Source organism: Topomyia yanbarensis, chromosome 3 (genome assembly GCF_030247195.1).
Source record: "Topomyia yanbarensis strain Yona2022 chromosome 3, ASM3024719v1, whole genome shotgun sequence".
NCBI classification, from domain to species: domain Eukaryota; kingdom Metazoa; phylum Arthropoda; class Insecta; order Diptera; family Culicidae; genus Topomyia; species Topomyia yanbarensis.
In genome coordinates this window covers 181,295,102-181,309,389 of record NC_080672.1, presented here as the reverse complement: position 1 = coordinate 181,309,389, position 14,288 = coordinate 181,295,102, and the positions used below count along the sequence as shown (strand labels likewise).

General features: G+C 36.3%; 1 protein-coding gene across 3 annotated transcripts in view; it reads right to left on the bottom strand.

Annotated features, from left to right (window-relative positions):
• Nucleotides 1–3,320: 3,320 nt before the first annotated feature.
• LOC131693147 (uncharacterized) overlaps nucleotides 3,321–14,288 on the bottom strand; it is a 369,761-nt gene continuing 358,793 nt past the window's right edge. For all 3 annotated transcript variants that reach the window (XM_058980735.1, XM_058980737.1, XM_058980736.1), the window contains 3 exons: nucleotides 4,446–4,778; nucleotides 4,092–4,385; nucleotides 3,321–4,037 (listed from right to left, as the gene is read on the bottom strand). In XM_058980735.1, coding sequence (XP_058836718.1) covers nucleotides 3,334–4,037; nucleotides 4,092–4,385; nucleotides 4,446–4,749 — 1,302 coding nt within the window. In that variant the 5' untranslated portion in view covers nucleotides 4,750–4,778 and the 3' untranslated portion in view covers nucleotides 3,321–3,333. The remainder of the gene's footprint in view (nucleotides 4,038–4,091; nucleotides 4,386–4,445; nucleotides 4,779–14,288) is intronic.

Below are 14,288 nucleotides of genomic sequence, written 5' to 3'. Positions count from 1 at the left end.
TAATAAGTTTGTGAAAATTATAAACTATTTGAAATTTTTTAATAGTTTTATTTTTTATTTAACCGCGATTTTTTAATAAATAGTGACCATCGCTTCACAACGTAGTCTATTTTTCATGGCTTGTGGTGAGCACGATCTCTCGAATTGATGAATTGAAAATTATGGAATAGAAATTAATTTTTAGTATTCTTTACAGATTTAACTCGCCGCGCAGATAGCTCTGAATTAGACCCGCAAGTGCTTTAAGACGATTTCGCTAGATTTTCAGAGCACTGTGCACCCAGTGCATTAACGCAAGTGACGGAAGGTTATCGAAAAGTTTCGTGAAAATGAAAATTCCAGTAATGATGATGATTTTCCCAAACGGTTCGTTTTCGAGAGGTTTTTATTTGTTCTTTGGCATTAGGATTAGCGATAATAATTCAAATCAAGGATACTACTGGGAAGTCACCTTTAGAAAAAGTCGATGTCGAAGTAAAATTTGGAACTATGCACGCATGCACTTCAGAGATAGCGTGATATCAGAAGCTGCGATTTCATTTCAACGCTTTTTTGTGAAAAGGGAGATACTTACAAATGTAAACATAAGGCTTCTTTCATACATGCGAATGAGGGCTTTGAAACGCAACAAATTAACCTAAAAATTTGGATTCTACGATATTGCTTTCTTAAACTACAGCAAAAATATAACGGGCGAAACTGTATTTTGTTTGTTTATTTAAAGTTTCGCCCTCGACGCTCCATGCAAACAAACAGGGCGATACTTTTTTTGCTAGCAGTTTAGGAGCGAAACTGTTTTTTTCGTATTTTTTAGGATTATTAAGCTGATACCAGCTGTAAATAGTAACAATGATCGCTATTGAAAAAACCCGGACGAAATCTGTGGTGTAAAACGTTAGTTATTGTAAAAAAACGTAAGGGCGATACTTCAATGCTGATAGGTGGGACCGAAAAAGTAAACAATCGCCAAAGGGGCGATACTATCATTTTGTCAATTTGAATAGCAAAAACAAATTTTAATTTAATAAATTCAAATACTTTATGAAGTTTTGGGTTTCGATCACTGAATCATGCAATCTAGGATGTAAAAAACACAATAGCTCCTAAATAGTAAATAAAACCAAGTCTGGAAATATTCACTGTTGATTTTCTTTGAATGGTATCACTGCTAGTATCGCCCTTTTCAAGAAAAGGCGTTGATTTCTTAGTTCTCAGTCGCGTTGGAAATTTGAGTAAAGTATAAACTTCAAATCGATTAAAAAAATCGATTTTTTTGGCTCAGTACAATATATAACCCCTTTAGGAAAATTCAGTTTTCCTACCACAATGCATTGATTGAGGAATTTAGATATTTTAATAACAGAGCATTAGCAATAATTCGTTTGTATGTCTATTTTATGGGCCATTTCGTCGCTTTCCCATTGATTTGGTTTGAGATTTCTAGCACTGATGTTGTCCTATGCTGATTTGAGCGATTCTCTGAGTCCTGCCACTATCTCATGTAGTATGTGTTATCAAAAACATCGCGAAGCATCAAGCTCTAAACGTTCTCAAACGATATAATATCCGAAGAGAGTGATAAGAGGTATAAGAAATGTCTCATCACACTGTTAGGTGGATTAAAAGCGTTTTTAAGGATAACATCTGAAACCATTATAAGAATGTTAGTCATGCACATATCGAGGTCATAGAATAATTTAACCTGAAAGAACTCACTTCTTTGAGCTAGCAATTTATTTGCCAAATCAAGCACGAGCTCACGATGGCCCGGAACAATCTTGAACATATCTGGTGAATCCCGATACAAATAAAGTGTGTCAATTGTCCCTTTGCTACCATTTGGGAAGAACGAAAATATAGTGGCTTCCAGTTCTGCAAAACTGGTGTTTCGAATGTTTATGAATGCAGAAATATTTCCATTTCCGTTCACTGATAAAACATTTTTTAAGTAAACAGGTATTTTCTGGTTGGAAAATGATTCCAAAGCCAACCAGAACTGTTCATTTGCTATGAAAAAGTTTTCACCGTACTCACACATCACGATCACTGTTGTTTTAATGCTGTTCACACCTTTTGTAAATCAAAAATCAAAAAATTTAAACCGGAGTAGAAAAATTAAATGTTTCAAGACCACGAAAAATTCACAACGAAAACATCAACATAAACGTCAAAATACACTTCAATTTTTTCGATACATGAAATACACAAATAGGGTGTGGAGACTATTTTCGCCCTATTTCTATTATCGCCCTACCCATTTGAAGCCGTTAGTTAGAGCAGCGTTTGCCATCTTTGTTCAACGCATTGGCCCATATGGTAGTGCGAAAATGGGAGCATTCGATTCGAGTTTTCGTGGCGCTCAAACAGAAGTATTTCCCCATTCTCAGGACATTTTTGGTTTTAAATTGGTTCTTGGGAACGAAGCAAGGATACTGATGCCAATTTATGTGCATTTCATAGACTGTAGACTGCGTAATTAATAGAAAAATGTGGCACCCTCCTTAATGGGGCGAAAATTAAGTCTTTACCCTACATTACTTCCATCGCAATACATGCTAAAATACGTTCAATCACAAAAACAAATCAATTAATGCATGAATACTCGTCAATACCCACATTACATTTCAATACGTGCAAAATACACTAATACGCCATTCAATACGTTAGCCTGAATCGAAAATACCTAAGTGAATCACCCCTCGGTTTTTGACAAATCTCGTGCTCGATTGGAATGAAGAATAAGATAGAGAAGAGATGGCGAGTCTTTATCCAGATGGATTCAGCGTCTTTACTACCACGCACATGTTTTCTGCTCTGTCTCCCACTCGTCTGGCTTTGAGAAAAGCGGCAATCAAAAAAGTCGATGTTTAAGGTATTCAAAATTTTAAACAGAAAATCATTGCAAAGAATCTAAAAATGTCGGATGAAAAATGAATTCTTCGAGTACACGAGAATGTAAATACGAACAATTTAAACGAAAAGTTATGGAAGTCGTTTAAGCAGTTTTTGAGATATCACATTCATCACAACGATCATTTTCAGTAAACTCCATTCCGAGATAATCGTGTTCAATGTTTTGTGTTGTTCATTCATGGATAGCAACAGCGCGCTGCAAACGGCTGTAGTTTGAAAATTGTGCTCCGACCGGGGTGAAACTTTGCACAGATATTTTCGAAAGTATGCACTTTCAGAATACGCAACAATAGTTTTTTCGTTTTTTAGCCAGCAACGATGTATGAACTTTGAAGAAAAACAAGTGTTTATTTGCTTTATAATCGATGATAATTTATAACATTTTGATTAAATTGCGAATAGTTCTCTAAAGAAGGACTTCTATTGATAAACAGTTTTTAACAGTGGATATTTGCGCTTTTCTGCTGGCTTATATGCATGTTGATACACACTTACTAAACGCCAATAATCCGGATAACCTGACCCTTTTTTCCAAAAAGCGAATGGAGGCGCCAATGTGTCAATAATATAGTTCTTCTTTATGTACGGGTTTCTGGGTTTAGGGATAATTAACTTCTTTGTGTTGTTTTTCTGATAACAGTTTGAAATCCCACTATCAAAGCTGGCAACCGTTCCTGATGAATTACTTTGGGGAATTCCCGCTTTGAATGCACATCTAAATTCGTGTTGCACTTTGTACGTGATTTCATCCTGATGTGAATTATGACACATGCGAGGAATTTTGCAATCCTTCTGCTTTTCGCTTGGTGTACGCTGTGCTGAACTATGCACGCAAACTTCCTGATCAGCTGGCTGCCTTTTACTTGGTGCCGTTTTATTCCGCTGATCGACCAAGTTCGGTAAGTCTGCACATTCCCGTGTATCCATCTCACTATTAGAACTGATATTATGTCTATTCCCTAGTCTCTCCGATTTAGTTGACTTCGATGCGGCACTATCATTACACTTGCATCGGTTGGCTAAATTATAGTTTTTAGTATAGTCGTCATGTTGGCGAATAATATCACGATCAAAGAAGTCCTTCTCTCCAAGCGTGTTGGAGAACACCCCTCCAGAATGAACGACTGTAATTAAGCGTAAATTATTAAAATATTGAAAACACACGATGTACAACTAACCGTTAGGTAAATTGAGTTCTTTTGGCGATTCAACGACTTCAAAAATAGGTGGTGCTACCGATGCTTTAGATCCATCTAAATAAATACCATAGTTCGGGTCACGCTTAGTACGGTAGTCCCATCCAATGGCCAAATCCATGGCACATGCATTTTCTCGTTTTTTGAATTTAGGCATTTTTTCATTCATTCCAGATGCACTGAGAGGTTTTGGGACTACACCACTTGTTTTTGGTCTGTACACCCTATACTTAGTACATTTTGTTGGCCCAGCTTTGTAATTTTTGCAACCTACACCTTTAAAATTGAAAGAAAATGTAAACTGTATTTAGTATTACTTATTTACTTAACTATTACCAGTCGCATATGGCCCAACTTCTAGGGCTACCCCAGGGTTAGATGATCCAGCCACTTGTGCTTTTCGAAACGCAATGTCCATTACAGCATCTGGTAGAGGTTGATGTTCTAAATTCTCTTGCGCCATCTTTCGAGCTGTTTGAAAATTGCAGACGGCAGGAATGAAGGATGAGTTCGGTCTATTATCCAAAGGCTCGAAGACGTCTAGAGTTTGCTCCGGACTTAGTTTTCCGTACTCAGGTTCCTTACGAAGCTTCATGTTGCTAAACTTGTTGATGATTTCAGCCGAATATGCGGTATCCATCGTGACGGGGTCGAGATAAATTTTCGAATCTTGGGGTAAAGATAATTGATGTTTTGATTTAAATCGATCTGAATTTTAACAACTAATAATGACTATTTGGTGTATAGCAGAAAATGATGAAATCTTTTATCATTCTGGCTTAAACCTTCGTTCTGTCGTGATAAACGGGGCCCCCTTTGGAAAAATTCGGAGGAAAAGTCGTATAAGGTTTGAACTGCATATATATTTTGTTGTACTGCATGGATTAAATCCATTTGTTCGTCATTTTGTGTTCAGCAATGTTGTATTAAATTTTGGAGTATGTATGACATGCATTAATCTAGTCTAGTCTACACATACACAGCCAATACATGTAGGGATCCTGGAAAATTGTAGACGTTCGCCCACAATTTTTCTTGTCATTATTAATGTTTGTGGCACATATTCAATATGACACAAGCATTAAAGCGGCCAGGCCAACTGTGCAGCGTACAAAATAAAGATGATTCAAAATTATACGGCAGTCAAATTATTCATTTAATGAATAATTTAATCAACGGATTATTTTGAACCTTGAATAAGGAAGAAACGTGGACAACCGTACACAACCGTTTCAATTTGATGGGGGTTTGATAAATCGTTGAGAGTGACTTTGCTAAGAGGGTTAAGTGCTCTCCTTTGGTCCTGAGTTCCTGGGATGGGGCAGAGGTTATTAGCCCTGTCCTGGCTGATGAGCCAAGGCTATAGCGCCTTTACTCGCTCTCTGAAATAAAGATAGAGAAAATTGGCCAAAACGGTTAGTTATTGCTAAACATAAAGACAAAAGGCAAAAACGCCTAAACAGCTCTGAGCCGAAAAAAAAGTTCAACGAAAAAACTTCCACAAAAACAGCACAAACAGGTCGTGCTAATATAACACATAAATGATATTTATCAGAATGTCCATGTCTACTTTCTGTCAAAACTTACGTAGGGGTGCCGACAACCGACCAGTGCCGGCAACCAACCACTTTCCCCTATAATGTTTAATAAAAGCAAAATTAAGCTCCAGTCCGACCTTAGGGACCGTAAAAGATTTCACAATCATCATAAAACCGTATACTGGTGTTAATATCCCATAAATACACTAAAAATATATTATATAAGGCAATTTTGAGATGCCGTCTAGACTGCGGGAAGATAATGAAGTTGTTACCCCCTCGGCTACTCTCTTTCTATGCTCAGTGGGTGGGGAAATTATGCTCACAGGGTCGTTTATTCTGACCGCAGTCGTTCTAACCAAAACGCTTGTTCAGAGTGCGGGAACGTTAACAGGAGGGGGGGTTTAATCACTATCGCAAGACGATTCACATAGGTGAAAGGATATTCAAGTGGTCTTTTTTTAAAAACTCAAATTACTACGGATGTTTGATCTTCCAAGGTGGACTATCGGAGGCGAGGGCTGATGATCCCTTTTGGATCCGGAATGCGCATACTAATCGGTTGACGAAGCCAATGTAACGTCTAATGTCTAACCAATCAATCTAACAATTTTCATTATCTATAACAATTTATTGCCCTACATATTAGTCTACATTTGTGACGGATCAATGTGTACTTGCGGTTTTAATGTATACTGGAACGGTGCCTCCGGCCGGAGGTCAATCGATGCAGCGTTACGTTTACGGATCCGATGCTTTCAGGCGAGGACAATATTGATCAGCGGGATAACCCACTGGGCGACGATCGGCGATTTCTGATTGAAAACCTCCTGTGATTTGTTGGGTGTTTGCTGGTGGTTTTAACCTGGGACGGGACATGCGAAGACGGTCTTCTTTTTCCCTCTCGATTTTGTTGTTATTTTGCAAGGAAAAGTTCGTTCACAATATAATTTCAAGCAAAGGTCAATGATAGAGCTGTGCAGATGAGGTACAAGTTGTGCCAATGATGTACGAAAAATGATGTAGCTTTCACATGACATAAATTATGTTATCATTCATATGAATAATCTGATTATTGCTTCATTACCCGTAACTGTCAAGTAGTAGAGTTTTGTACCTATTTTTATCTAGAGACATTAGTTTTTACCTTGAGCCGAAAATTAAATAACTGTTTACAAGAATTTTGAATTTGTCTTGTCATAGACTAATAGATCGCAATCGATTGATCAATTTCACCAGTCTGATATAAACAAAGCAATTGCATAACCTTTCTGCTGAGAAAGTTAAACTAATTTCTACGCATACATTATTTTCCTCAAATTTGAACGAGAGACGCAATGTTTCATAAGTTGATTCAGTTGTACAAGTTATTTTTGCTATGGCAACCCAAAATAGGAGGAAAAGGAGCTTCTAGTTCTAGATTTTCTGTACTCCTCCCTGCGGGAAACGCGGAGACAGGTTACTATGATTATTTATCAGAATTTTGTTGGCTGTTTTTGAATTGACAGAAGTGTGCTACCACGGCTCTCAGAAGCGAGGCTTGCTACTCCGCGAATTCTGCGGTGACGTCAGAGAAATCGTTGAGATAAATAGACGGATTTCTAGAAAGTTGATAATTGAAAATATTTAAACTCTTACGGTGAAAAAAAACAATGTGCAACGAAATCTTGACGTAATTTACGCCATAATTACACTAGACACCAGAGGTAAAAATAATCGAAGCTCTTATTTGACGGCTGAAAATGAACCTGTTGCGATTCGCGGTGAATAGAAAAAAAAAATATTCATATGCCTATAAAGCATATGATACGTTTAACGTTTTCAGCTGCTTGCTGCTGAATATAATCAATTTTAATTCAATGAATTTGAATATTTTCAACTCTGCTGGACACAGTATATAATCAGTGCATGTGATTAGTAGCGAAATTTGGGAATTTGACTGCATGTCATAGAAAACATATCTAACCGTTATTTCCTATTCCCAGCATAGGTTTTGGACATCGGCCTTCCCTGGTAACATTTGAAGTTTTATGGTAGTTTTATAGCCACTCATAAAACTTAGATTACCCTTGTAGCGTGCTATAAAACTTTGAATGCTGCTTGGGTTGTGATCTGTCAGGTGCCGATCATTCGGTGGCAGCAAACAAAATTTGAATTTTATTTAATTTTTTTATTATTTAATGAATTAAAATATCAACAAAAGAATAAATTAATAAAATATTCTACAATTACTACTTAAAAATGATTCAATCTACAATTTATTTATCTGACAATCTCCAATCTTATTCACACAAGGTGATGGCAAGTTTTTCATAGTGTTTAACTAATTTTATAAAATAATTATCTCACTGATTATTCAAAAAATACTCCTCAAAATTTTCAATAAATATATTCGGCATTAATTTTTCACTGTCTAATATAAATATGCATTTGTCGGTCGCTAAGGTGATCAAACTCACGAATGGAATTATTTGTTTGTTAGAAAATAAAGTAATATTTTTTTAAAATATTATTTTTTTTCATGAAAATATATATAATAAAGCAACAATTGTAACAATCTAATAAATGCATCCTAAAATAGCCTGGAATTTATTTTTTGATACCAAATTCTTAACTTTCTTAGTTTTGTGGCAATTTCATTATTGAGCTTTTATATAATTGATGCACAATTACAGCAGCGTAAAATCAATTAAACGAAAAGTGGCACATCATCATGTTTTACCGGCGTCAGCTGTAAAACATGATGATAAGTTATGTTCTACCATAGACCATGCAGTAGATTTGGGTGTAACGCCCAACTCCTACTTAGCAGAAGGCAAAGAATTCTTCACATTTCCTTTCGATCATGTCCATATGAGCCTGCCTAGTCCTAGTTTTCCATTCTAAGTTTATAACTGATACGTTCTAGAGTACCTATCCGTCTTTCAATTTCATTGCTTTCGTTTCTCTTAGTCTCAAATTAGCCGAAAATAACCAATAAAATCGATACAGTAGAACCTTGCGGCAATTAAAACATAGTAACAAAATCAATTATATGGAATATTCATTCGTTTTATTAATTGTCAATATACCGGGAGCAGTGCGGATAGAAAAAAAATATCTTCTTTAACGCATTCTGATAGCAATAGGAACTTCTTTCCACCTCAAAATATATCTAAAGGTTTTTTAGCATATACATATAGATTCAAAACAAATTTTATAAATGCAAACATTTTGTTCTTAATACGTCATAGACTTTGCCAGGAAATAACGATACTGCCCAAACGTTATTGCTTTCAAGAAAATGAAAATCGTCAAGATAGGTCCGGTTCGCAATGAAAGGCTATTGCCGGTTCGCGGTGACATTTGCTTTTTTTCACTTTGCACGTCCCGTCCCAGGTTTTAACGATGACAATGATGGTGGAACGTACATCGGACGCTGGGTCGGTTCGGGTGGTTTTGACTGTCAAAAGGATGGTTAGCGGTACCTGTGATGCCGTGGTGATTCTGGTTCCTTCAGTCACCGATTTCTTGCTGGGTATTGATGGTGTGGAACGAAAACACAATAGACGCTCTCCCAGAAGCAGGAAATCTAATTTTCTGTCCGTTTTTCTCCTCGCACTACCCCGAATGACCGAAGGGAATGCGGATTAGTACCTTCCAGGCGATTGTGGTGGAACCAACGTGGCTAATAATTTACCACTCGAACCTAGCCTTCCGAACCGCGTGGATGTTACGTAGATGACACGTTCCAGGATTTTCTAGCGGGAAACATTAAAAGGCCCGCTCGAGGGACCTGTCGAGCAGTGGATTAGTACACATACCGTCACTTAAAATTTTATCCTTCTATCTTTTGTTAAATTTTATTCTTACCTTTTATCACTTTTTTTATCACTTTTCTCTATCTAACTCCACTATCTTGTAGCAATGATTATCTTTAAGAACTAGAATAAGGAATATTTAAATAGTTTTACACATATAAACTTTTAAATAATTTACAATATTTTTAATCTAACCACGTTTTCAACTTTTCTTCCTCAACCACTATAAGGCACTATTAACCTCCAAACTTAATTCACGACGCGCACTTCTTACTCCTGCAATAGTCACGGACAGAAAGAACAAACATCAGTTTTAAACTCTTCAGGTCAAGTCGGATTAAATCTATTTAAAAAAAACCGGAAAATCTATTAATCTTAGCCCAATGTATCCTGGCAACCCTGATACCAGATGAGACGTCTGCGATAGAGCAGGGGATATCTATCCAAGATTCAAACCTCCCTCAACTAACGCTGGCTATAGGGATATTCTGAACATCACAATCCTGTGAAACGAATATTTTCCCTAACATGCGTCAGAACATGCCCGCAACAAAACACAAAATGAGTTCCTGAGTATTATCGGGTAACAAACCAGCTTGTGGCACAAGCATATTTACTTGGAACCAGCGGTTACAAAGTAAACAGAACTAATCGGCATAGGTCTCCTAAGTAAACTTTGTAATTGCCGCGTCATGCATAGATCTGGAAAGCTAGGAATTTGTCTCTCTCTCTATTATATGAACAAACTTTGTAAGTCATTAAGAAAATTTGTATGTAAATCTTATTTTTTTGAATATACATTGCAGTCCAATTCTAACAGTAGAACTTGCGGATTGTTTTGTCCGAAGTCCGTATTGTCCACCCGAAAGCAAGTGTTGAATCCGAAAAGGCGAACGCAGGCGTGTTGTGTCCATCCGAAACGCCGTAATATCACAATTAACTCAATCGAATCCCCACGTTCTAAGCGATTATACAACGTCACTTCCGAGGGTATTTCAGATTGAGTTAATCCTGTAATCGACGTATCCCGGGCAGCTACAAGTATGGTTGGTTCCGCTATCTCCAACCCTTCATAAGCTTTTGGTACATAATTCGTCTATCGCCAAGCATGCTTTTCTTCCTGTTGGTAGCGTATGTTCCATGTTGTTGTCCGAATCTTTTTCAAAAACAAAAATATAAAAAAAAACCAACACAATACTCGTATTCAACATTAATTTTTACGTAAGACTTGACGTTTTTCACATTGATTAAATGTACTGTACTGAGGACGAAAGACAATTCGTTTCCGCAGAACAACACGCCAAAACATAAACGACGTCATAACTAATACAGCTGCTTCACGGCAACAACCGAAATGATAGCCTTCAACGATGTTCTCTACCCTGTATCTAATTCACGCAACACGAGCTACCTCTGCAACAACATTGCAAAGATACCCCTATACTTATTGTACACCCGTACATGTTTGACCCCATTCTACTCTATGTATTGCTATGGTTTTCTCGAAACTTGCGGATAGACTTATTCCTCGTTTCTAATGCCTCTTCACAGAGGCATTAAAAATGAGGAATAAGTCTATCGGCAAGTTTCGAGAAAACCACTCAAGAAAATTCAGCAGCGTTGCCAACATTGAAGATGTTTTAAAAAATATTGCTGCTTACTTCGGACCCTATGATCTTGTTGAAAATGGGAAAAATAATGTTCCGGATTTCTACGATCTTCCAGATGGTGCACACATCTTGATTACTCGTGACAATTTAAAGCATGCATGGGCGCTTCGCCACACTTGAGCAGGGTGCTAAGAAGGTTTTCCGCTTCCTATATGGATTCTAACACGGCTGTGACCTAAATATTAAGTAAGCGGACCCGTCGCCACAGTATGACGGAGTGCTGGGAAGGTTTTCCACGGCTCAGGCGGAACGAAACACATTGGAAACAACAACGCACCGGGCCCTTCGACACTATCGGGCAGTTTTATTTGAGATTTTGTTTATCTATCTGATCTTGTTTTAAAAATAGTTGCTAGGTTACACTGACCGTTTTACTTTTAATGCTACAAATAATAATAATATTCTCAATATTCAAACTAAAATAAAATGAGTAAAACAAAAATCACCTCTGACATTTTTTAATAAAACATACTATCAATTGTTGTCTTTCAAATGCAAAAAGAAGAAATCAATTTCATTTGCTCCATTTTGAGATATCAACATTTTTTTGCTAAATATGCTCATAACTTCTGAACTAAATGAGCTATCTCAAATCTGTCTATATAAATATTATTCGTCTTAATAAGCTCTAAAAGTTTTGTGAAGACACTATTGACGGAAAAAAATTATTTAAAAAGTTATAATGAAAAAACTGATTTTTTAGGGTTACCCTATCACACATCTTTCTAATAACTGTAAAATTAAAACCATTAAAGTTACAAATACTATAATTTTGCGGAACACCTCATTGTTCTATCCCTTCTTATTTCTAAAATAATTTTAAGATCGTACAAACAATTAGGACCATTCTAATATCACCCATCTCAAAAGATGCCTCAATTGACGCAGATTATTTGTTCCGAAGAAATGAAATCTCTAGAACTAGTCGTTTAGTCACAAATGTTTTTGTCATCCTAAATTCTGGATTCGGACCACTGTGCATTGTCTACAACTATCTTCTCCATGCAATTTGATTATAAAAATGCAGCGAAAATTGTGTTGATTATAGGAAGATAGAAATTGAGCAGTTTCTAGTACTGCGAGAAAAGAAAGTTCGCGAAACGTGGATTTTTTAGAATTCTTCAGTATTTAGGGTGGGTGCTCCTATAGTTGAGGTGTACCAATAGTTGCAGTAGTGGGTTATACGCCTAACTAAGGTACCAACCATCAACAAACATTTTTTAATCGATTCATCGCACTAATTTTATGCGACAATGAAAATGTTATCCTTAAAATTTGATCAAAAAACTATCGAAAAATTTTCATTTCTTTGAATTTTGAGCTCTCTTGCACCTATAGTTGATCTAATGTCCCATAAGAAATCAATGGGACTTGCAACAATAGGAACCGAAATTAGCGATTGTACTACTATTGGTACATGTGTTCCTATAGTGGTACAGCTGGTTTGAATACATAAATTGGTTATATATTTTTCCTATGAAGTAGGGATTGAAAGTTTTCGTTTAATGTATTAACATTGCCCATAGGTCTATTCATCGATTTTTTAGCAAAAGTTTTCCTAAGGTATGCTACTATTCCTAAGTAACCATAAGCATTAAGTCATTGCACTATATTGGCTATATATTTGAACTAATGTTGCATTGAAACTCCATTACAGCATTAACAATGCAATGAAGGTCTATATTAGCATCAATAATGCATAACTGCACAGCCGACATATAGCATTATCGCTTGCTCTATATGCGTATATAAAGCTGAAATAACGCGTACATCCCAAGCAACCAAAAGTTCGTATAAGGGAGCTGCATAAGCTTCTCGTTTTAGGTAATTTTTCAGTACGTTTTATGTTCTAATAGCCGCGTAAGCAGCTTTAAAGCTCCATTAAAGCTTAAGCAGCTTGAAAGTTTGCTAAGAACTTTATGTGAAGTTTAAAGTGTGCTTTTTAAGTATTATCCGAACTTCTGGTTGCTTGGGATGCTTCAACGATCTTTAAAGCATGTAAGCTTTACAAGTGCCTTTAGTGCCGTTACAGAGTCAAAAAAAAGCCGATATAATGCTATTGTAATGCTGTGGGTTTATTTGTTATGCAACTTTTTGAAGATTAATTTCGGCATATTTCATTTCAATTGAACATGTGCAATATAGTCTAGGGAGCAAACGCAGCACACTTACCGTGAAGGACGAGGCAAGGTACCTCAGTTCGAGACGGACTAAAGGTAATTTTCGTAAAACATTCATATTATGTGAGAACGAAAACCCATATTCATTACAATGCATTAGAAGAGAGACAAAAAATAAGTTATAATGCTTATTGTTTACTTGCGTTGGTACATCCACCCTACGGAGCATTTTTGTATTGTAGTTATAAGTTAAACCTTTATAATGTGATTTAAAATATTACATAGACCACACGGTGCTACAGTGATTTTGTATTTTGCAAGCGACCTCGTATAGGTTGTAGATCTCATCAAATGCAACGAAAAATAATGATGAAAAATGTTGTATACTCTCAAAATCTTGATTTATGGCAAAAAACTTATTTTCGGAACTTTCGGCACTAAAAAAATTTCTACGCGGTCATTTTTCAACCGATTTAAATTTCTGAAATGAAGAAAAAATTACCTTTCCAAATGAATTCTATGTTATGTTCCTTTATGGCAACTACTATGCGTATTTGGAACAATAATAGGAAAACAACCATAATTTTCCGATTTTTTAATGAAAAAAGGGAAATTGCAATTCTTCTAAAGAAGAGTCTTTGTTTTAATAAAAATTTAAAGATAGCATAAAATTTCGCATTCAACGACCTATGAATCATCAAAAAGTGGTTGAACAATGACAGATTAGAAAATTAGAAGCTTGCTCGCATGAACTCTTAAGGGATTAGTGAGGTATTGTCCTGCACTATCCAGCTTTTTACGTGCCATAATGGCGGTCTAAATTGTTTAGTTCGTAATATGTAAAAAAGTAAAAAAGGGCAATTTTTTGGCAATAATCGTTTACGCCAGCTTGACAGTAACGGCCAGTTGAGGATGTCGGGTGTTCAATGAATAAACATCCAACAAATTGGACTAACGTAGAATGACTTCCACTTGCTGGGCGCTTAACGTAAACGATTATTGTCAAAAAAGGCAATTAGCATTCTATAATTATATCTGTCGTTGTTCCCAA